Source organism: Cervus canadensis, chromosome 6, assembly GCF_019320065.1.
Source record: "Cervus canadensis isolate Bull #8, Minnesota chromosome 6, ASM1932006v1, whole genome shotgun sequence".
Taxonomy (NCBI): domain Eukaryota; kingdom Metazoa; phylum Chordata; class Mammalia; order Artiodactyla; family Cervidae; genus Cervus; species Cervus canadensis.
The window spans coordinates 68,182,237-68,207,235 of NC_057391.1; the positions used below are offsets into that span (position 1 = coordinate 68,182,237).

The window sequence follows — 24,999 nt, forward strand, 5'->3', positions numbered from 1 at the left end:
ACATCAGAGATTTCAGTCACCCTGAATACAACAGTTATCTTTTTAACAATTTGTCCATTCTCCTATCAGTATTCGCTTGGGCTATTCCTATTATTCTTTTGCTGTAAGAAACACTACTTCTATAAGTACTATGAGTAGGCCCCTTGGAGTCCCTAGATGGAGAAATCCAATAGGTTTTCTGCCCTTTGCTATTATAATGTCCTTAAAATTACAAAAAGGGAGAGGCACAAGTAGCAGGTTCTAACTCTTTTCCAAGTGACTTATGTATCTCGTGCATCTATCTTCTTTGTAAGTCTAAGGGAAGAGATTGTATGGGGCACACAGAAGTAATGGTAAGCCAGATATCTGGGTGCCCTGTGGCTTATTCAACATAATTTTATGTTGACATGTAAAATTAACCACCACAGCTTCTTTTGTTATATTCTTTACAGTTATATACTGTAGTCCTCTAGGCCTTTGCCTCAGTCCTTTCCCTTCTCATTCTGTCTCCCTTCCTTAAATATTAAGTATTCACTCTTATGGTTTCAAATACCATCTTCATACTGATAACTCCCAAATTATGTTCATTCCCTAATTTTATTCTTAGTGCTTGACCCACTGCTCTGTATCTCAACTCATGTATTTCTTATATATAATTAGTTCAGACTCAAGTCCAAAATTAAACTCATGGTTTTTCCCTTCTCTCTTATCCCACTGCAGTTTGCTTCTCCTCCAGTTTTCCATTATCTCTGTGAGGGCATCTTTCTTTTCCTACGTGACTAGAGAGCTGGAAATTGACTAGACAGTTGGAAGTCCTTCCCTTTCCATTCTCCCATACTCAGCTGACGTTCAAGTATCTCTTGAACTAGTGCGTGCTGTGCACGCAGTCACTCAGTTGTGTTGGACTGTTTGCAACCCCCCCACCCCACACCCTGGACTATAGCCTGCCAGGCTTCTCTGTCCATGGAATTTTCCAGGCAAGAATACTGGAGCGGGTTGCTATTTCCTCCTCCAAGGCATCTTCCCGACCCAGGGATCAAACCCCAGTCTTCCGCCTCTCCTGCACTGGCAGCGTGTTCTTTACCGCAGGGCCGCCGGGGGAACCGCTTGAACCCCTGCTTTCCTTTACTTCCACTGCCACCACTCTAATCCAGGCACGCTTCTCAAGCCTGGGGTAGAGAAGCATTCTCATAAGGAGAGTCTCCACAGTTAACTTCTGCTTCTCTAATCCACTGTGCTGCCAAACTAGCCTATTTAGATTACCCGCTTCCTAACAACTTTTCAGTGGCTTCCCATTGCTCTTTGAATAAAATTCACAGTTCTTAACATTTCCATAAGGCCTTGTTTTAAATACTTCTGCCTACATCTCTAGCCTCATCCTGAGCTGGAGTGACCTTTTCCTTGTATTCTCAATATGTGCCGTGGCTCCTTACTGCTTCACCTAAGTTCCTCCTCTGCTGGCCTATTTCTCTACTCCTTTTGCCTTGCTTACTAACTCTTCCTCATCCTTTCGATCCAAGCTTAACTCTAATTTCGTTTTCTAAACTTGTTCATGTTGGTTTCCCTTTCTGTCCACACCCATAGAGCCATGTCTTTCTTTTTCATGATATTTAACATCTTTTTTTTTTTTTTTTCCCTACTGAATTACAAGTTTCATGAGAGCATGGAGTCTTTGCTGTCTGTTTTATTCTCAGAGTTGCTTCAAAACCTGGCAAATAGTAGATACTGAGTAATTTTTTTGTTTGTTTTTTAAGAATAAATGAGCTGCATACATGTGAATTTTCCCCTTTTTACCTGCCCCACACTTGGAGAAAAATTACTCTTTCTTCTTTCATAAAGATGTGATAAAACTTCCAGCACACATCTGTTACTAGCATGAAAATCATAGTAAAACATTACATTAGACAAACTAGAATGGGCTATATATCTTCTGTGTTTTCAAGTAGTTCACACACAAATCAAGGAAATACTGCTTTCACTATGTAGCTATATTAATTTTCAGTAATAGCTACCTTGACTTAAAATAACTAGTGTGTTCTTTCAGTTCAGTTCAGTTCTGTTGCTCAGTAGTGTCCAACTCTTTGCGACCCCATGGACTGCAGCACGCCAGACTCACCTGTGCGTCACCAACTCCCGGAGCTTGCTCAAACTCATGTACATTGAGTTGGTGATGCCATTCAACCGTCTCATCCTCTGTCATCCCCTTTTCCTCCTGCCTAAATTCTTCCTAGCTTCAGGGTCTTTCCCGATAAGTCAGTTCTTCGCATCAGGTGGCCAGAGTATTGGAGCTTTAGCTTTAGCATCAGTCCTTCCAATGAATATTCAGGACTGATTTCCTTTGGTTTGATCTCCTTGCAGTCCAAGGGACTCTCTAGAATCTTCTCCAACACCCACAGTTCAAAAGCATCAATTTTTTGGCACTCAGCTTTCTTTATAGTCCAACTCTCACATCCATACATAACTAATGGAAAAATCATAGCTTAGACTATATGGACCTTTGTTGGTAAAGTAATGTCTCTGCTTTTTAATATGCTGTCTAGGTTGGTCATAGTTTTCTTCCAAGGAGCAAGTGTTTTTTAATTTCATGGCTGCAGTCACCATCTGCAGTGATTTTGGAGCCCAAGAAAATAAACTGTTATGTTTCCATAGTTTCCTCATCTATTTGCCATGAAATGTTGGGACTGGATGCCGTGATCTTAGTTTTTTGAATGTTGAGTTTTAAGTTTTAAATGTGTGTTCTTTGATAGTAATAAATTGTATAATTTATTTCAGTTATGATTCAGAAAGACTTGCCTGAGCAATCTGTAATTATCTCTTACTTGGGCACCTTGTAGTTTTTAGCTCCCAAATCTGAGCTTTGTTGTTCATGTGGTCTAAATGTCTGGAATAATTTGTCACTTGATTCCCAGTTATATTAGTGTAAATCAGAGATCAGCTTTAATAAGTTTACTCAAGTTACTGTCTAGATAATAAAGTGAAGAGTAGATAATAAAGATAATAAAGTGAATCATGACTATGGAAGTTTGTTATATTTTTGGTTGGAGTTCATGAAGCCACATGTTTTTATGAACAGACGGCCCTCAGAATTATGGACAGTTATTCTGACTTGTAGCGCTTTCTCCATTTATCTTAGAATATACACAGTCATCAGTTTTTCTCTGTGGACATTTCCTCTGTTACTCTGACATTGTGATTGGATTAGGACACCTGAGCACTAACTTCAGTTTTTAGAATGTTTCTGCATTTTAGTGATAATTGTCTGAGCATATTATTGCTCTGATTGTTTTTAAATCTCGAGATAGAATTTAGGTTGTTAAGGTAAATCTTTTATAGCTTTGTCTGAATTTCTTACAAGAGCTCTTGGTCTTGACAGCTGAGATTTGTTGGCTGATCTCTTTTAATGGTAGTTAGATTTGAGTTTTGTAGGCTGGGAGGCAGAACTACTTGGAACTGGTCTTTTTAATGTATGATGGCTTTAAATGCAGACTTTAAAAAATGGGCCACCTTGTAAAAAGAAAGTCTTAGTCTCTAGAGTTTATTCATTCCTTTTCTTAGTTTGAACCAGTCCAAGTTTATAACTCAGTAGAGTTAAAAAGTTGGACTTTTTTTTTTTTTTTCAGATCTCTGTAGGGCCTAGTAATTTGAGGAGGAGTAAACTAATATGAGCTTCATATTTTCACTTTAATTTAAATTCTAAGATTCTTTGATTCTCTGGAGCCAAAGCATTTCAAGGGTTTTCATGAGGGAGTTATGACTGGAGGGAAAGAGTGCTGCCTCTTGGTTCTGAGTGACAACCCCTGCCCTCTGCCCTTAGCTGAGAACTCAAAGAACTGTGGCGTGGCACTAAAATGAGCTGAGTCCTCGATTTCAGCCATATGGTCAGTATAGGACTTTTAAAGGAAGGGAAATAGTAAAAGAGTCATTTCAGAGGTGCTCTCTTATGTTAAAGAACTGAGAAAATGGAGTCTTTCTGAAGCTAAGTGTAATTTATACCACCTTCTCGGAGCAAAAGCTGCTAAATGTAACAGAAGAAAATGACAGTGTAGGAAATCAAAGTTCAGGAACAGACTTTCAAGGGTGATTTTCTAATGCTTAATCCTTTCTTACTCCCCTCTCAGGATCCATCCCCTCCTTTTCCTCCCCCTTCTCCACCATCGGTTTGAAAGAGATTTTGATGGGTAATGGCAAAGGAAGGCACCTTTAAATGTAGTGTAAATGAAGGCATAAGATGCCCTTTGTATAGGAATTATCGTAGACATGCTTTTGAAAACATACTTTTTTTATTAGCCTTATTTAAGAAAATAATCAAAGGTATGATTTTTAAATCTTTGAATTTAGTCTGCTTTCAGTAAAAATAAGGTATAGGTACCAAAATAAGCAAACCTCCTTTTTTTCTTTCCTGGTTTCTGCTTATAAGATTTACAGGTATTTAAAATAAACCCATGAAAAATAGAAATACTGTCCTGGGATTGGCTAAATAGTAAGAGCAATTACCTCCAGGCTTCAAAATCCAACTGAGCTTGACTTTTGGAAATAAATTTGGCTAAGACTTCTTCCTCATTCTGTTGTATAAAGGTGTACATGAAATGATACTGACCTCTGCCAGAAACCCCAGGAATCCTATTCAGTGATGTACTTGTAACGGTCATGAAAGAATTAAAACAACACAGATGTGGATTACTGTGAAAAAGTAGGCAAAACACTAAATTCTCATTGTGTGGTTTTAATGTTGCAGATCCTTCAAAATTCTTTGGTATACCACAATAATTAAAGGGTTTAAGAACTTAAGATACTTAGAAAATAATAGCCCACAGTTGAATAACAAGAGTGGCCCTTTTTTATTTTTTAAAATTGAAATTAATGTAGATTGCCATGGAGAAAATAGGTTGAAATATTTAACAATTAACTGTTTTGTGCAGCTACAGCCCTGGAGATCAAAAACAGCAATGTAAGTAAGCAGATCTTTAAAGAATCATGCTTACAGATATGTTTAATGTCACTGATTTGCTAGAAGAGAAATGCATTGTTTTCAATGCTATGCAAAGAAGTTTTAATGGACTTGATGTTGGCAGTGAGAATCTACAACTTAGCATTAATAACTCAAGTTTGAAAATATTTGTTCATTGCTCTAGATTATGACTGTGTTCAAGAAATACTATTTTCAAACACTAGTTAATCATTTTAAATAAACTTTTAAAAACTCATTTATGACATCAATGAGTATGACTGTTTATTACATTTTCCCTATAAAGAGTTGAGCTGTTTTATGTACTCTTTATGGAAACTGCACAGTCATAAATTAAAAGATGCAACTGTTTTGGATATTTTACTGGTGGTCCTGAGTTTCCCTGCCAGCAGTGCAGCTGTTTCAGGTTTCTCAGGATAACATATAAAAAGCTGTATGTACACTGCAAGTTTATGCTTGAGTTGCCAAGCCAGAGATGGTATGACTCAACTTTCCCAGAAACAAGTTGTACCAAAATGTGATGAATTAAAACAGCTAGTTGCACAGTGGTTTGTATTCAATTATGAAAACCAGTTCTTCATTTTTGATAGTTGGCTTTGTAAGGTTGACACATTCTACTGTGGTACTTGAATTTTGCCTTGGAGCTAAGAGTGTGCTTTTGCGGGTGTGAGGAAAGGGAAAAGGGGGTGATACAACATTATCTGGGATATGGATAAAACTTAGCTTGAAACTTGTATCAGGAATGGAAGATTTCACTTCCAAGATACCTGTAAAAATATTATTCACTTATTATTTGTGTGTTGTTGTTATTTGTGTGATAGTTATTTCTTGGTGAAGAGAAATTGATTTTATGCTGTTCCAGGTTAATTTTTACTTTCTGAGGTGATTTAACACTTAACTTATTTCTCATGCATCAGAGTCCTAACAGTGAACATTTTATTTTATCTTGGAAGGTAATAAGCACATACTTTTATGGCCATGTATTAGGTTTGGTGAATTCCCATTTAAATCCTATGGGACCCAAGGTTATATCAAGGGTTTGACGATGATTGTTTAATAACAGTGGTCTCCAAAGTGGGATGCATACCATCAGGACATGTAAGATAGGATATAAGGAGAAAATATTAGAACATTAGAAAATATTAGAACATAGAAAATATTAGAATATTATCATTTAAATATTTTAATTTCATCCTCTAAATGTTTTAAATTTCATATATATATTTTATATTATACTTACTAATATATTATGTGTATATATACTATGAAAAGTGAAAGTGTTAGTAGCTCAGTAGTGTCTGACTTTTTGCAATGTCATGGACTATAGCCCACCAGGCTCCTCTGTCCATGGAATTCTCCAAGCAAGAATACCAGAGTAGGTAGCCATTCCCTTCTCCAGGGAATCTTCCTGACCCAAGGATTGAACCTGGGTCTCCTGCATTGCAGGCAGATTCTTTACCATCTGAGCCACCAGTGGTGGGGGGTGGTGTGGCAGGGGGGAGTGAAAGTGTTAGTCATTCAGTCATGTCCGACTCTTTGCAACCTCATGGACTGTAGCCCACCAGGCTCCTCTGTCCATGGGATTTCCCAGGCATGAATACTGGAGTGGGTTTCCATTTCCTTCTCCAGGGAATCTTCCCGACCCAGAGATTTAACCTGGGTCTCCTGCTTTGCAAGCAAATTCTTTACCATCTGAGTCACCAGGGAAGCCCATATATATACTATGATATATATTTAACACTTAATATACTAATAGTATATATTAATACTTTATGTGTATAATTTTAAACAAGTATACAAATTTGGGAGATGCATGCTCAAATATTTTTACTGCTATAAATATACTATCAAAAAAGTTTGGAGATTGTTGCTCAATAAATATTAACTTCCTTTCACCTTTCACTTTCCTCTTTTACCCTTGGTGGAGAAGCACAGAATTGAGTTAACACCTTGATTTGTGGCAATGTGAATAAATTATAGCCAATTCCAGAAGCTTATGCTGTGTCTTACTTTGACCACTTTTTCTATTTGGTCTTTTATATTGCCATATATTTTTTAATCACACAAGTTTATTAAACATGGGTACAAATGAAAAACAGACTTGTTATTATGTTAGAAATAATAAGTTGCTCATGCATCAAGACTTTGACACACAGGAAGTCTGAATGAATGAGAATAGAAAAGTTTCCAAGTTATTAAAATGTTCTGGTACCTGATTTATTCATTTGCCATACCCATAATTCTAAAGTGGGTGAAGCTGCTTTACTTCCTGAGGCCTGAAGAAACAATGTGGTTTCTTAAACTAGGCATTAAAGCAAAGCTGGAAATATTTGTTTTCTGACAGTGCTGGTAGTCATGCTAACAAGTTTTCCCTCTTTAGCTAGGATTATCCCATTGTAAGGCCTGTTTGTATACCTTTATCAAAGCAGAAAGTTTTAATTGCTAAATAACATGTGTGTAACAGTCTTTTAAGATTTATTCAAGACTCTTCTGTATTTACTAATCGAGATATTCTTTTGAACTCGGGCTGTCTCAGAGATTTCTTGGATGTAGTTTTCTAAGATTTCCTTTTCTGTAAGGAGGGAGACAATATATTTTTGTAATATTGAAGTAATTTTGAAGTAACTAGTATGTTCTCTCCCCTTTATCACTTGTTTTGGTATTTTTTTTTTCAGAACATATTTATTGTAAAATATTCAGTATTTATGTAAAATTTTAGTAATACAGTAGTATCATGATATACATTCATTTATTAAGTGTATGCCAGGAAGGATAGCAGCAGTTAGGTACCCAAACAATAGCCATCAAAATAAATTAGTTCTGAAAATTGGGAATATGGAACATTTTAATAGTATTATTTTTGAAGACTCCTTCAGAGCTGTTTTTAGATCTTAATGTAATTCGTTTTATAATTTAGAGTCGGTATGTTTCCTTTTAAAAGATAACAATGCATTTTTGTAAAGTCTGAACATTTCAGTCCTAGAATTTGACTTTTGAATCAGTTTTACTGTTGCTTTTTAAAGTGTTACCAGTTTACATGTGCTTTCTATGTCAATGCCACACTTTCTGTTTTGTTGTAGGTATTTAAACCATGTCAGAGCTGCCTCTCCACAGGACCTTGCTGGAGGCTATACTTCTTCTCTGGCTTGTCACAGAGCACTACAGGATGCATTCAGTGGGCTTTTCTGGCAGCCCAGTTAACCTTTATTTCTCCCCTATAAGATCTGGACCTTGGAGCCGAACCACAGAGCTAGCAAAAGTAAGGCAGACTTGTAAAATTATAGCCATGTGCGGCTGCATAACAACAGTCCTACCACTAGCAGCTGCGTTAAAGTATTTATAGAGAGAAATTTTCAGAACTAAGCTGGGTAATATAGTGGATAAATATTTGTGGAAAAGATTTATTTTTTACTTATATTTTTCTGAGCGGGATTGAAGCCGTAAGCCTCATCTGATGGAAGATATGAATAATTCACCTATGTGAGTTTGAGGTTGACAGACTTGTAAAATCTTTTAAAAAATAAAGCTAGACTTTATATTAAGTTTTGTGGTTTTTCTCTTATTACAGTGTTTTACTTGAACACATTTAAAAATGCCATTTTGAATACGACATTTAGTGTTAATATCCAAGACTATTATTTCTTCTCATAAAATGTTCCATTTTTTTTTCCCAATGTCTTCTTAATACTAGTCCAGACAAGTGGATATATTTCCTTCTACCAGCAGGTTGTGGCAAGTAAAACCTGACCTGTGATAATGTCACTCTTTCAATATTAAGGACTAAGTGCCTGTTTTGAGCAGTGAAAAGTGAGACAAACCTTGATCAGTGTGTTATAGTTCCCAGCTGTGAGCCTCACTTAGGATAAACCAGAGCAGAGTATTAACCTGCTTTAATGACAAATTCAAAGAAGTAAGTTAATAAAATTTAATACTTAAAAGGCACCTTTCACCTCAATGTGAGCTCATTTTATGATGAAACCTTGGAGACTGGAATGAATATATTTTAAATGAAATTTCTCTATGAGTAAATTGCAGACCCTGGTGTAGTTTCTTTTGAAACTTCAAAGGCTTTGAGTACACCCAGAATGTTGCTTATAGAGTTTGGATGTGGATAAAATGGATATTTGTAGCATCTCAACCTTGTATGAGTCTGTTACCTAGAAGACTGGGTATGGGATATCGTTTCTCAAAGAAATTAAGGGATTTTCTATCAAATCTCCATTACAACAGATGTTAGTTTTATGAGTGGAAAGTTATGTGAAACAAGATTTGTGGGTTACATTAGAGTAGAATATTCATATGTAACAGCACCATCTTATTTGACTAAGTAGGCATTAATTTCAGGAGTGCGTGTTCATCTTCACAACCCTTCTGTCTTTGATAATTGAGAAAATCAAAGCATCAAATAATTAAGTAGGCTAAAATCATACACACAAGCCAGAATTAGAACACAAGTGGGTTTTTTTAAAATCCAACTCTCGTTCTATCTATACTCTACTAGGTTGCATCCTATTTTTCATATCTATTGGCCAAAAAGTTCATTTGAGTTTTCCTATACAATCTTACGGAAAAACCTGAACGAACTTTTTGGCCACCCCAGTATTAGTTTTTTCCCAATAGAGGATTAGAACTTTAAGTACAACACATAAATCTGTTCAAAGAATAGTGAGAACATTGGACTTGTGGTTAAGAATTTTCTGTACTCAGCTGCCAAAGTAAGATATCCAGTCTTTAAAAAAGAAATACAATTATTTATTTTCAGTACCTTGTATGATGTATTTAAATAGAATGAATTAATTATTAACAAAATATTTCAAAGGCTTTCAGAACTTTTTTCTGAGTCTACTTTATTATTGTGGAAATTACTTGCACCTGATTTGGGCAATCAGTTAAATTCTACCACCTGGATATGTTGTAATTATTTTACCCTTTCTATTGCCCTACTTTGTTCAACAGGCCAAATTTAAACATTGTTAACTGACCCTGTTAGGTCAAAGGGAATGGTGAAAGATAACCTAATGGCAACAATTTACTGAATAACAGTATTCTATATTGATGAAATAATCCTCTATCTTAGTGATTTACTCTCCCAAGACAAAAGTGGGAACAAGTCTTTCATCTACATGAATTTCCTAAGTTTTACAACACTGGCACAGAAACAACTACTGAACATTAACCTATCTGTGAAGCACTGTGCCTCATGCTTTGTGAATAATCCTTGTAACAGTGCTAGTATTATTTCCCCATTTTGACAAATGGGGATGCTTTGGTTAAGTAACCTACTAAAGGTCAGTACATTTTAAAAGGAGCAGAGTTTGGGTTTGAACCCAAGTGGTTAAACTGCAGAGTCCATGTCCTAGGGATGACTGTCAGACTTATAAACAACAGCTGTGTAAAACCAAGTCTGAGTAGACAAACTTCTTAAGACTTTAAGGAAATTTTAAAATTAAAATTTTTAAATTAAAATCTGTAAAATTAAGGAAATTTTACAGATGAAGTTCTTATATGGGATATAAGAGATATCAACTTAATAACCATGTTGATATCTCTAATAGAAGTTCTAAGGAATTCATTACATAGAACATGATTTGACTACTAACTGTACTCTCTTTTAAGCAGATACTAATGGTATTGAATACATTTACATAGTAATTGTAATGTATGATTATTTAGTATTCCTTACTTTCTTTCAATAAATATTTGATCTAAGCTTCTCGCTTTAGGCTGTCAACAGGTGACTTGGATAATCATTTCAAAATCTAAAGTGGCAGAAAACTTGTCAAAAAAATTAACAAAGTTAAAAATTCTATCTACTGAGTGTTCTGGCCATCATTTTCTAGTGGATTAACCAAGAATTCAGTTACTAGGTATCACATCCAAAAGGGGTGACTGAATGGATCTTACCACTTTACATGTATGAATAAGAACATCATTTGACCCACACTTAATATTTATAGCCTAGCACATGGATGTACAGTACTATGAAAATGTTCTTATTCCACTTGCAAATTTATTATCTACATCTAGACCGGGAGAAGGCAAACTGTAGAACTTTGGCTGAATCCAGCTGCTTCCTGTTTCTGTATGCTCCATGAGCTAAACTTGGTGTCTGTATATTTTTAAGGCTGGAAAAAACCAAAGGAATAATATACTTTTTAACATATGAAAAGCATATGAATTTAAAATTTCAAATTTTCATAAATGGTTTTTTTGAAACAGTGTGTTTGAGTATTGTCTCCAGCTGCCTTTTGTCTACTATGGCAGAGTCGAGAAGCAGCAGAGACCTTATAGCTTGTGCATGAGTGCTCAGTCATGTCCAACGCTTTGTGACCCCCTGGACTATAGCCTACCAGGCTCCTCTGTCCATGGAATTTTCCAGGGAAGAATACTGGAATTGGTTGCTGTGCCCAGAATACTGGAGTTAACTGCTTTTTGGGCTGAGAGGCAAAACTGAGGCCATTATGTAGATAAATGAGATAAAATAAATTGGGACAATTTTTTAAATTAACAAAATTCAAAGTATAATTGAGTACATTTTTCTGTGGGCTTCCCAGGTGGTTCAGTGGTAAAGAATCTGCCTTCCAAGCAGGAGATGCCTGCCAAACAGGAGACTTGGGTTCAATCCCTGGGTCTGGAAGAGCCCCTGGAGAAGGAAACAGCAGTTAACTCCAGTATTCTTGCCTGGGGAATTCCATGGACAGAGAAGCTTGGCGGGCTACAGTCCATGAGGTCAAAAAGAGTCAGACACAACTTAATGACTAAACAGCAGCAACAAATTTTTAATAGTGCTTTTGGGGGGAGGGAATTAGATTTACTTGTGGTTCTAAGCGTTCCATCATCAAAATGAATTGTAATTGGTCACCTGCTAATGGTTGTAGAGATTTTATTTATTTCACCTTTAAAAAAGTCTTTTCAGACAGATACTACCAGATATTGGAACATGTGCTTTTAACTGAGCATATACATCACTTAGAAGGCTTTTCTTAATCCCCCTTTGGTATTTACCTTTTCACATGTCATTACAGTAAGACATTTATCACTTCCAATTGAAGATCAGATGAAAGTTCAGTTTTAGTTAAATGGGTTCTGAAACATGGAAATTTCTTTACATTTGCACCAAGGTTCCAAAAATGCTAAACTCAGAAAAATACATCCACTAATATATGTGAGAATGGAAACCTTGTTCCTTAATTTTTGATAGATGAGAAATGTAGTCATTTCATATTATTGCAGTATGTTTCACATTAGTTACTTTTGTCCTGTAATTGTGGTTGAAATATTTGAGAAATATTTACCAAGCCTTTAGCAACTAACTTCCAAAGACATTCAGTATTTTACAAGTGTTTAAGGTTGGTTCTTAAGAAAAATTTCAATCTTGGCCATGAACCCAAAAAATTGCAGTCAGACTTTACAGTTGCTAAGGAAATCAAACTTAGGTTGAGTGTCAGGAAATTTGGCTTCAATTTCAGACAAAATTGAAGGACTTTGAGGATGATTAATGTCCATGAAAGCAAATGAAGTTTATCATTGACATTACTGGTTCATTAACAAATGATAGATTCAAATATTTGCTGCAAGGTACTTGCTGGTGAATAATATAGTGAATAACTATAGGTTTTAAACACCTTACATGTTCATAAGCTTTCTCCACTAGATCTTTTTTTACCTCACACTTTCTTTTACCATCATTAGTTACAACAGATCAGATTCTGCTTCAGGTTTTACCAAATTTGTTTCCTCAGCTTCTTTCAAAGTATTCACCAATAGTTCCATGCAGAGGATTCACAGAGGCTAATTCTTCAGTAACTTCAAACTCAGGATTGACACCTCAAATAAGCAAGAACTGAGCTGTATTAGAAACATCTATCAACTCATCAAGAGTAAACAACTACTTGGACTCATTTACCGTTTTGACTATTGATGGTACTCCCAGTGTTCACAACTCTTTGAGCAACTGTTCTTGCCAAAAGGCTAACAGTCCTAAACAAAATTTCCTTTCTCTGGACACATTTCTTAAGACTGCTGCTTTCAAACAAACACAATTAACTCTCCATCAGTAAACAATTTTTCTTTCTTGACTTAATAAAAGTCACTTGGAGACTTACTTTGGTTGTAGCCCCACTTTCATTTTTTATTTTATAAGGAAATTCTGTGAATTTCCAGTTTAAATCTGTAATTTTTCTGACAGTTGCTTGCCTGTGACGTGGAAATACTGTGATGAGTAGTTCTTTTGGAAATGTCAAAGTATATTTTACTTTAGCTCAGTCATGGATGCTTTATCATCTAATTCAGTATCAAAAATGTTCATACTCTACTGTACTTTAAAAGCTCAACATGGATGTCCACTTTTCTTGTTTTGGAATGATAGATATACACTCATGATAGTAAAATAAAATGTTATAGCTTGGCAATATATGTGGCACTTAAAATGCTGTTGCGTTAAAAAAAAAAAAAAATGCTGTTGCGTTATAACCGTGTCACTGACTTGTAGTGTGCTGAGCAGCAATGTGAAGTGATGAAAATCATATCCCATCTGTGTTGCAGCTAACTACTCAGCTCTGGTGTTATTCCATGAGGGCAGCCATAGCCAGTATGTAAACAAATGAGCATAAAAAACAAGTTCCAATAAAACTTTATTTATGGACACTGAAATTCAAATTTCATATAATTTTCATGTCACAAATTTTTTTTTTCCCAATCATTTAAAAGTGTAAAAACCATTCTCAGCTTACTTGCCATACAACAGGTGATGGACAAGATTTGGCCTGCTGGGCATAGTTTGCCTGTCTCTGATCTAAATAATCTCATTTGTTATTATTAATACTTCTATATTAATAGTAATAGTATAGGAGTACTTACATATAACTTAGCTATACTCTTCAACTAAGCATAACTGTAAAATGACTAGTGCATTCCTAGTTAGCATGCAGTTATCATACTTTCAAAAACTATTTTCCCAAGATCAGATTTAAACATATTTATCTAATAAAAGATTAGATATCTATGATAAAATTATAAAACAAAATATATTTAGTAGGCTTATTTAAATTTTAATTTGATAATTCCCAATTTATAGGACTGTGTTAGTTGCTCAGTCACGTCTGACTCTTTGTGACCCCATGGTAGCCCGCCAGGCACCTCTGTCCATGGGATTCTCCAGGCAAGAATACTGGAGTGGGTTGCCATTCCCTTCTCCAGGGGATCTTCCAGATGCAAGGATCGAACCTAGGTCTCCTGCACTGCAGGCAGATTCTTTACCATCTGAGCCACCAGGGAAGCCAGTGAGGGTAAAATAAAAGGGTTTAATACTAAAGTAACTGAATGCTAGTTCACTATCACAAAGGTCTAGTGGGGAGATGGAGAAAATATTTCCAATTAAGTGACTGGAACAATTTGTGTATTTTCTTCTTAAAGGTCTTTATCTGTCCTCTGGCGTTTAAGAGGTGGATCTTCATGATTGTCTGTAACAAATCCAGAAAACCTATATTACATAAGATACTTAACATTTAAAAATAACTTTTAAAAAGCAATATAGGCATTTTAAAGATTTTTAATGTACTCAACTTATGCATGAAATATTAACATTCTTGTGGATTTATTATTTTGATGAAATAACCTACTAGACTGAACAGTGTGTCATAATAAAATCTAAAATTGTGAGAAATTAGTCACAGTTGAATGGCAAGGGGTCTTGAACTGAAATATCTAACTAGAATTAGTTTATTTCTAAGTTTAAAAAAGAATATAAGATATATATGTTGCCCAAGAAAGTTATCTTAAAAGTATTACAGCTTACATTTAATTTCCCAGAAATCACTCACCTCGATTTACGGTCTGGTTCTTGTAAAGTATAGCAGCAGGAATCCGAAAAGTGATGCATAACATTTCCTTGTTAGGGGCCACATTTCTTACTAGGTGAACTGAACTACATGCCTCCAGGGAGATGCCTAACACAGTTCCAGCTCGTTGCTGAACATCCTTAGCTGGATTAGCATCTTTGGAAAAGCTGTAACAGTGCACAGTGGGAAGGAGTTCACTGCCACATGGCTGACCATCTAAGAGTGCTTTGAAAGCGCTGATAAACTCAATAGCCTTTGCTGGCAAATTCATGACAATGTGCACAGAGTGTTTTCTTTCTTTTGACAGTGGTCCCAGCTGCTGCATTAACTCTTCTCTGACTGGTCCTTGCAGGAAGTCTTTCCCATCCAAGTTAAAGACTTTTACTTTTTGGTCCACTTTATTTAATTTACAATTGTGCAGTAGCCATTTATGGGATTCAGGATTGAGATCATTAGCAAACACAGTGCAGTTTTTCTTCGCTGCTGGAATGGCAAAGGGCCCAACCCCAGCAAAAACATCAAATAGGACATCCCCAGGTTTGAGAAGTTCTGTGATACGGCTGTGTTCTGTGGAGAGACGAGGATTCCAATAGACTTTTGAAAAATCAAATTCATAGGTGTAATTGTTTTCTCGAACCTGAAAAAAGTATTATGCTTTTGGTTAAACTGCTTAAATTCCAGCCACTGATATTGGATAGATGCATTCACACATACACATATTTAAATTTACTACTATTAAGAGCAAATTACAGTGTGTTTAAAGGCATTTAAATTAGAAGTCTGGTGTTTATGCTAAACTTGAGGGTAGTTACTATCTTGCATTAGACGTTTTCATGAGAAAAGTCATCTCTTCAAAACCCAAACAGCTCTCCATCTCATCCTAATGGACCATAAAATGGCTCCCCGATCACACTAGGAATTTTTCAGATAGGCCAATTGACTGGCTTAATTATATTATCTCCTGTCACCTGATGGGAAAAAGCCTTTAGGGTGAAACAACACAGTACATCTGTCTTCATGGTGGGTAGCTAAATTACAGACAGCTCTTCCACACAGCAAACATGCTTTCCTTTCTTAGTTTTCAGTTTGGCAAGATAGATGCATCATGTGTCAGTGAATTTCAAGGTACTTCGTTATGTTTTTAGACAGTTACTTGGACTTTGCAGGTCTCATGTCTCTAAATAGAATAAATCATTCCCCTGTTTTTGCCTTTCCCAAATCTGAGTTTTCATGAATAAATATATACAGTGAAGCTAAGTCTTGAACAAAATTAAAACTTTAAAACATTTCTTTGGGGACTATCATAAACATGATAGAAAATAGAAAACGAAATTAAAACTACAATTGTGAAATGTGACCTCACCTATCATCTTAAGCCCCTTATTTTAACAGATGAAGAATCAATGGCCAGAAAGTTCCTAAGTTCTATAAATCTAATAAGAGACATCTTCTATATTCTCTCTTCATGGACCTTAATTCCAAATTTGTACATATTTTTTCCTCCTGACCACATCAAATGCTTTGATCATATTATTAAGTTTCAAGAGTTTGAAATATTTCTTCATGATTCTGCCAACTAAGAGTCAATCTAGGTATATAACCTGGATGGCTTAAATGTGTCTTGGGATGCTTTTCCTGAAATCTCCTTTCTACTTGTCTTTTAAGCTCTTTAGTGTGAGTCACAGATCTAGATCTAGATTAAATGATGCTAAGTATCCCTTTGGTTTTACTCATGCTATCTTTGATATCTCCTTCCCTTAGTTAAGCATTGCTTTCAGGAGATCCACTTTAGCAATGTTTTTAAATACTACTTAAATGTTGCATGAGCTCTTAAATTTAAATGTGACTGTGTTTGGAGCAAAGAAATTATACTGAGTTTTCACATTTATTTGAGAGTATATATACTAGGCATAAAGTATGTCCTAAGAACAAATTTTAGTTGACTTGGGAAGTCAATCACAAGGCATTTATAAAATTATAATCTTGTCACAGTCCACTTAACGAAGTTTGGTTAGATTTCAGTGAAAATTATCTTCCAGAGTAGTTTTTTTTTTTTTTTTTTCCTGGCATGGGGGGGTAACTTTACTACAATTAGTATGTATGGTGCAGAATTTCATGCAAATGAGGTGTGCCAGCAGTGTGATAATTTAAACGTATTTAAACAAAAACAAAAAGACGAATGCACAGACTTGCTGCTGCTTAGATCACTGCAGCTTATAGGACCCAGTTTCTTTTACTGATTTCAAAACAAAACAAAAGAAAAAATAATAAAAAAGTTGTGCATAAAATTACAGAAGTTTCTCAGTTTATAGAAGTTTACATTTTCTTTCTAAGAAGAATGATACTACAAAGAACATGCACAATGTTCAGTTTGGGTGTGCCTAAAGTTTAGTATGTCTTAGTGTCAGCTGATTAGTTAAGCACAGTTATTATCAAAGGAGTCACATCCAAATCTTGCTTGCCAAAATTGACCTCATTCATTGTACACAAGCAGTAGGTAGTGGAGGTTTGGTATACAGGGCAAGACTAAGCATGGACTCTGGAGTCAGAACCTGACTCAAAAACCCTCAGCTCAGTCATGCCTTCTTACTTCATGTGCGTAAAGAGAGTATTAATAACAACGACCATTATCTTGTGGGTCTCTCAGGATTTGTTTAACCTGTTTCTTAGCTTGGGTACAAAATTTCACATAATGTTAACATGTAATTACCTAAGGCTTTAGCTTAAAAACAGTTTATTACATCTAACACTACAGAGGGTTTAGGGGGGTGGAAGATGAGAAAATGGTTTATACCAGGAATTTATTCCTATATATTTTAAGTTATTTTTTCTTTGAAATAGGTTTTGTTTTTCTTATAGAAGAAATATGTGCTCAGTAGAAAAGTATAAAGATAACAAAGGTCACCAGAAACTATACCAAATGAAAATATGCTCACTGTTAACGTTCTGATGTATATGCATATTTACATATTTAAAATCATCATAGCTAAAATGGAACTCAATTATGTATACTGTTCTACAGTTTATTTTTTGTCACTTGGCTTGTCAGTGGACAGTTTACTTTCAGTATGTAGCAATATTGCATAGGAACCTTGAATGTTAGGTCCATGAATCAAGGCAAATTGGAAGTGGTCAAACAGGAGATGGCAAGAGTGAACGTCAACATTTTAGGAATCAGCAAACTAAAATGGACTGGAATGGGTGAATTTAACTCAGATGACTGTTATTTCTACTACTGTGGGCAAGAATCCCTTAGAAGAAATGGAGTAGCCCTCATAGTCAACAAAAGCCTGAAATGCAGTACTTGGATGTAGTCTCAAAAACAACAGAATGATCTCTGTTTATTTCCAAGGCAAACCATTTAATATCACGGTAATCCAAGTCTATGCCCTGACCAGTAATGCTGAAGAAGTTGAAGTTGAATGGTTCTATGAAGACCTACAAGACCTTCTAGAACTAACACCCAAAAGAGATATCCTTTCCATTATAGGGGACTGGAAGTCAAGAAACACCTGGAGTAACAGACAAATTTGGCCTTGGAGTACAGAATGAAGCAGGGCAAAGGCTAATAGAGTTCTGCCAAGAGAATGCACTGGTCATAACAAACACCCTCTTCCAACAACCCAAGAGAAGACTGTACACATGGACATCACCAGATGGTCAATACCGAAATCAGATTGATTATATTCTTTGCAGCCAAAGATGGAGAAGCTCTATACAGTCAGCAAAAACAAGACCAGGAGCTAACTGTGGCTCAGATCATGAACTCCTTATTGAAAAATTCAGACTTAAATGGAAGAAAATAGGGAAAACCACCAGACCATTCAGGTATGACCTAAATCAAATCCCTTACAATTATACATTGGAAGTGACAAATAGATTAAAGGGATTAGATCTGATAGATAGAGTACCTAAAGAACTATGGACGGAGGTTCGTGACATTGTACAGTAGGCAGTGATCAAGACCATCCCCAGGAAAAAGGAATGCAAAAAGGCAAAATGGGTGTCTGAGGAGGCCTTACAAATAGCTGTGAAAAGAAGAGATGCGAAAGGCAAAGGAGAAAAGGAAAGATATCCCCACTTGAACGCAGAGTTCCAAAGAAAAGCAAGGAGAGAGAAGAAAGCATTCCTCAGTGATCAGTGCAAAGAAACAGAGGAAAACAATAGAATGGGAAAGACTAGAGATCTCTTCAAGAAAATTAGACATACCAAGGGAACATTTCATGCAAAGATGGGCACAATAAAGGACAGAAGTGGCATGGACCTAACAGAAGCAGAAGATATTAAGAGGTGGCAAGAATACACAGAAGAACTATACAAAAAAGATCTTCATGACCCAAATAACCATGATGGTGTGATCACTCACCTAGAGCCAGATGTGAAGAACTGACTCATTTGAAAAGACCCTGATGCTGGAAATGATTGAAGGCAGTAGGAGAAGGGGACAACAGAGGATGAGATGGTTGGATGGCATCACCGACTCAATGGACATGAGTTTGAGTAAGCTCCAGGAGTTGGTGATGGACAGGGAAGCCTGGTGTACTGCAGTCCATGTGGTCACAAATAGTCGGACATGACTGAGCAAGTGAACTGAACTGATGGAGCTAAATAATCTTCAATGATGGAGTATTCCACTGTATTATTATCCTAAAATTTAATCAGTTTATCTACTGATATTTAGATTGTTTCCATTCCATGTTTATTTATTTATTATTATAAAAATGATGTAGGTGGTCTAGTGGTTAAAATTCCATACTTCCACTGCGGGGAGGACACGGGTTTAATCCCTGGTTGGGTACATCATTACAATTTTGTCCAGTTATATTCTTGAGATAACTTCCTATAAATGAAGTGCTAGGTCAAAGAATGTATCTATTCAAAATTGCAATATATTACCATACACTCTTCCTGACTGTATCAAATTTGCTCTCCCATCAATAATATATGTAAATGCTTACATTCTCATATGCTCATCAATACTGGGTATTATATTTTCTTAATCTGTTATCTATTCTGATTTCAAATGTTAATCTTGATACACACTGTATTAGGAGACAATAAAATAGTCCATACCTTGGTCATCATATTCTCCTCTCCAGACAGTACTTCCATTTGGAAATTTCGGTAGGTATTATCAATATTATTGATTTTATTTACTGCTGAGGTGATTCCTGGATTTTTGTCAATCATAACTTGGCCTAAAAGCACAGAAATCATGATAAATACTGCCTTCTGGTTGCAAAATAAAAGCTAAAATTGCAAATATGAAATGGATGTGAACTATATTTTCTTCTGGTTTATAGACAAAAACTGCATCTACTGTGTGTGCATGCATGCTAAGTGGCTTCAGTCGTGTCTGACTCTTGCAACTGTATGGAATGTAGCCCGCCAGGCTCCTCTGTCCATGGGATTCTCCAGGCAAGAATATTGGAGTGCGTTGCTATGCCCTCCTCCAGGGGATCTTTTCCGACCCAGGGATAGAACCCAGGTCTCATGTCTTCTGCATTGACAGATGGGTTCTTTACCACTAGCACCACCTGGGAAGCTGATGTGTGTAAAGGAATGCAATTCTAAAAATTCAACAGATTACTAAAGTTAATTTCTGACAGCCCCTATGCAAACACACAAAAAATGTGTGGGTACATTTTTTTTTTTGTGTGTGTGTGTGTGGGTACATTTATAAAGAAAAAATTTTGAGGAACTTGTCCTGTCTAATATTTTTCCATGTCTTTTACTTAGTCTTCTCAAATGTATCAGTGCAACAGTAAGCAAACAGGTAGACCCAGGGAACTGATTGAAAAATAGAAAAATTAAGGACTATGGAAACAAATGGTCTCAGAAAAACACTAGCCTGTCCCCACTGGCCTCAAACCAAATGTTTGCTTTGTTGTGTATTTAAAATAGACACTTCCACTTGGGAAATGCATACCAGCAAAATAATGTTTTCAAATAAAAGAAACATTGATTCTTTAGTTTTCTCTAAATAAAATGTTTATTTACTTAAATTGTTCTTTATGTCAAATATTTTCCAGAGCACAAAAAGCTACAAAGGTAAAAGACATTGGCAATGGTATGTTGATGCCCTATAATCAAAGTCTGCATTTTTGTCAGCACTTCACAAAAAATTTACAAGAATCTATATGCTATCTCATTGTATAAAGAAAGATAAGTTGATTTGTAAGTAAGTATAAAGTACTCCATAATACAAATACAACAGAGGACGACAGAGGATGAGATGGTTGGATGGCATCACTGACTCAATGGAAATGAGTTTGAGTAAGCTCCAGGAGTTGGTGATGGACAGGGAAGCCTGGTGAGCTGCAGTCCATCGGGTTGCAAAGAATTGGACACGACTGAGTGACTGAACTGATAATACAAATATGCTTAAATGCCAACTGGAATTTGTCTGATTTCTGATAATTAGATACCTGATTTTGAATATGATAATTTCAAACTATTGTCAATCATTATTTTATCTTGTTCTGCTTCAGGTATCAGAACTCAGTTTTTAAGGTACAGAAGTTAGTTTGAAATGAAGAATAAAAAAAAAAAAATTCTAAAGGTCTATAGTAAAAGCTTTAAAATTACTTCTGTATGAAAATGTTTCATTTTCAATCTGTGAGTGCCCTTTTATGACAGCGAGTTTATAAAATAAGAGTGCTAAAAGAATGTTGAGTTAGGACAGGCAGTGATTCAACAGAAAGCCTAGACTTGACATTTGTACCAGATCATAATTATAAGGCTCTGCTTAAGTATTTATTATGTTATCACTATGCATTATTAGCCCCTTTCATCAATAAAAACAAAGTAAATGCATTACAGCACATCTCTGAAATTCTACCCATTCAAAACACTGAGCACTACATTTTAAAGCTGAAAATAATTCCCAGAAGTTCTGACAATTACTCTGTATTAAAAATGTTAATCTGGAGAATGCATGACATTAAATATTTATATAAGGACAAGAACGATTTTGATTAGCCTTCTACTTCTTTCTTAGTCCAAAGAATAAAAGACTCATGCTTCAACTCTGGGCTACAGAGTTGTTTCTAAAAAGTTGCTGCTGCTGCTAAGTCCCTTCAGTCGTGTCTGACTCTGTGTGACCCCACAGACAGCAGCCCACCAGGCTCCCCCGTCCCTGGGATTCTCCAGGCAAGAATGCTGGAGTGGGTTGCCATTTCTTTCTCCAATGCATGAAAGTGAAAAGTGAAAGTGAAGTCGCTCAGTCGTGTCCGACTCTTAGCGACCCCATGGACTGCAGCCCACCGGGCTCCTTTCTCCATGGGATTTTCCAGGCAAGAGTACTGGAGTGGAGTGTCTAAAAAGCTAGGAGTACTAAAAAACAAAGTATGGTGCCTACCATACAGAAGAGGCTCAATTAACTGAATCAATGAAAGCATGAGTAAACGCTGTCTTGCCCTTTTGACTATGAAACACTCAAATTTATGAAACCTAGCGTTCAACATAGTCCTGAAGGACTAATAAGCTCTGGATACCAAAATGATAAGTTGCCAAAGAATTCTGCCAAAGCAAGTGATTGAGGTTAATGCTTATGAATTATAAACACAAAAGCTTGAACTGATATTTAGAGCTTGCTATGACTCTGGGAGGGCTTCCCTGGTGGCTCAGTGGTAAAGAGTTCACCTGCCAATGCAGGAAATGTGGGTTCAACCCCTGGGTCAAGAAGATCCCCTGGATAAGGAAATGGCAATCCATTTTAGTACTTTTGCCTGGGAAATCCCATGGATTGGGAAGCCTGGTGGGCTACAGTCAATGGTGTCTCTTAAGAGTTGAACACGACTGAGCAACTAAACAGCAACAACAAACGACTCTGGGAAGGCTATTCCAAAGTGGCCCTCAAAGTAGAGTATGTAGCTCAAGATCCTGCTTAAAATTAAAATGATAAAATGTCCCATTTCTATAACTAGGCATTTAAATTTTTTTAAAACTAAAATTAGAACTTGCTAATTGGTTTCTAATATGTGACTATTACTAAGACACACCTACCAATTAAATGCTTGTAAGGTAGTTGATGATCTCGAAGGTTCAGGTGAGCAATGTGTCCAACTCTGCTAAACCCTGAGGTCACATCTTGACCTTCAGGAAGCACAGCTCTCAAGATTTCTTCTGACTTAAAGTTTTCATAAGTTAGCTCCAGATTATATTTCGATATCTGTGGATTGACATTCAGCTGCTTTAAAATACTGAGTTCTTCTTTCTCAAAGGAATCAATGGTAAACATTTTATAGGGATCCAACATAATTAGTCTACCTTCTTCATCTTCTGGATCTTCAATCACACGTTTTATGCCTGGGCGCTGCAGTGCTGCCCTTTTAAGGGATCGCATCAGTTTATTGACTATTTCTTTCCTCACTTTAAGCACTGGGATGGTGACTGTCTTTTTAAAAGCTGTTCTATCAAGTTCTGTCATTCCTCGAACATCAGAAGGTGGGGAAAACAATTCAGAGTCTCTGTGATTTGTTTCTATTTCAGGCATGGTTGAGAATCTTTTTCTTTGATCCAGCAAGAAAATGACAGGTGCTCTGCTAAGCGTCTGTATCAGCGATGCCCAAGGTAGTAGAATCAGTGATGCTGACTCAGTTATTCTACAACTTTCCACTTTGAGAAGTCTTCTTGAGAATCCAAATTGTTTCAATAAGCTCCTAAAATAAAGCATTCAATTAAAAGAAATACCATAAAGCTACATACTAGCTTAACATGTTCACAAGTCTTAATAAAAATTTTGTTTCAAATAACCTGCTAAATGCCAAAGATTAAACCTTTTAGTGGTATGTGGGAAGTGTAATATTAATAACTTTTCCAGGATAGGATGACTTTTATTAGTAGTAAATAATAAATCTGTATACTTCAAGTCCACCTGCGGCCTGGACTAGGGTTTAGTGATCCATCACTCTCGCTATAGTCAACAAACCTCCCCACCCACAATTTTCTACAGAACATTTTGGGACTGGAAGGCCGGAATTTAAGTTAAAGGATCATCTCTAAACGAAATGGTCACTATACTGATAATTTTACCAATGTCAATATTTAAAAGGATATTCTTATGGAAGCTCATTGGGTCAGATGTTGCGCTGAATGCTTTACTCACAGTAACAGTCTTAGGAGGTATGTGGTGTTGCATTCTCTTTTCTGCAAAGGTGTAAACTAAAAAATAGGTTAACTGATCCAAAATCTCGTTGCTATAAATCGTTGAGCAAGGATTAAAATCCAGGGCCCGCGTTCTTAATCTATTTCTATGTTGTCTTCGATGTTTTACTGCCACAAGGCCTACCTATGAGTAGAGGTTTCAGTAGTTCTAGGATGGGAGCTTTGCTGAGTGTTACATGCACATCCCATTCGTATCAGTTTTTCGTTTTGCCTTCCGGAATACCGGAGAAGTAACTGAAGTAACTGTTAAGAAAGGGCCCTGCCTAGGAACCCTGTCAAGCAACTGTCAAAAAGCTGACAGGGTTCAAACTGGGTTTAGCAGTTAACCAGATGTGTGATCTTGGGTAAATTACTTAAAGTGAATCTCGGCTTTCCACAAGTAAGATGTGGCTAAAGGTTCTATCGGGAAGTTCTGAAGAGATGAAACACCCCTCACTTCCCCGTACTCAGGCCTAGGACTTCCTGACGTTTCAGCGCCCAGACAGCGCGAGGCGGAGAGCCGCCGAGCCGCCCGGTACCGCCACCGGACCCTCAGCCCCTTCGTACCGAGGGCACCACGGCCGCCACTTCACCAGCGTCACCATCCCATTTCCCGGGGTCGCCCCGCAGCTGGCTCCAAGACCAGACCCTCACCTCATGCTCCGGTGCAGCTCGGAAACGTGTCTTCGGCGGGTGGGCGGGCCCTCGATGACACCATCAAGGTTCGCCGCCGAGAGGCGAGCGTCACCAGATCACGTCGATCCCTCTTTTCGTCCCGGCCCTGGTGAGGTACGGGAACCCGGAAGGGCCGGGAACGTGGGCCCGCCTCCAGCGCTACTACGGCGGGAGGGCAGGGGTAGCAGCTAGTGGATGGGCTGGGGAGTCGACCGGCGAGCAGCATGGAGGTCCCAGCGGGGGTCATCAACGCCGAGCCCGGCTGGTTTGTCTCTACTCGGGAGCCCGAAGAGGCGGAGGCGGAAGAGTCTAGCCCGTTGCTTAGCAACGTAAGTTTGCTCCGCTGGCTCCCCGTTCTGAAGTGACTGCCAAATAAGACCGGGGGGAAAAAGG

The 24,999-nt window shown here is 37.0% G+C and overlaps 3 protein-coding genes across 6 annotated transcripts in view; 2 read left to right on the top strand and 1 right to left on the bottom strand.

Annotated features, from left to right (window-relative positions):
• The window catches only part of MNAT1 (MNAT1 component of CDK activating kinase), a 198,824-nt gene extending 190,337 nt beyond the window's left edge, over window positions 1-8,487 (top strand). The window contains exon 9 of one of the 3 annotated variants that reach the window (XR_006270093.1): window positions 8,026-8,159. Coding sequence is in view for 2 of the 3 variants with exons in the window: in XM_043472238.1 (XP_043328173.1) it covers window positions 8,026-8,146 (121 nt within the window). In the remaining variant the exon portion in view is untranslated. Of the gene's footprint in view, window positions 1-8,025 lie in introns of all 3 variants that reach the window. The other 2 variants (XM_043472239.1, XM_043472238.1) reach the window with 2 other exon arrangements.
• Window positions 8,488-13,561: 5,074 nt separating this feature from the next.
• On the bottom strand, window positions 13,562-24,623 carry TRMT5 (tRNA methyltransferase 5). Its single transcript, XM_043472231.1, has 5 exons — window positions 24,499-24,623; window positions 22,792-23,447; window positions 19,858-19,982; window positions 14,767-15,421; window positions 13,562-14,406 (listed from the first exon to the last, which is right to left on the bottom strand). Exons 1-5 carry the CDS (start codon window positions 24,534-24,536, stop codon window positions 14,354-14,356), a joined length of 1,527 nt encoding a protein of 508 aa, XP_043328166.1. The 5' UTR covers window positions 24,537-24,623; the 3' UTR covers window positions 13,562-14,353.
• A 70-nt stretch (window positions 24,624-24,693) lies between these two features.
• Window positions 24,694-24,999, top strand: part of SLC38A6 (solute carrier family 38 member 6) — a 68,418-nt gene continuing 68,112 nt past the window's right edge. For both annotated transcript variants that reach the window (XM_043472232.1, XM_043472233.1), the window contains exon 1: window positions 24,694-24,935. In XM_043472232.1, the coding sequence (XP_043328167.1) occupies window positions 24,831-24,935 (105 nt within the window). In that variant the 5' untranslated portion in view covers window positions 24,694-24,830. The remainder of the gene's footprint in view (window positions 24,936-24,999) is intronic.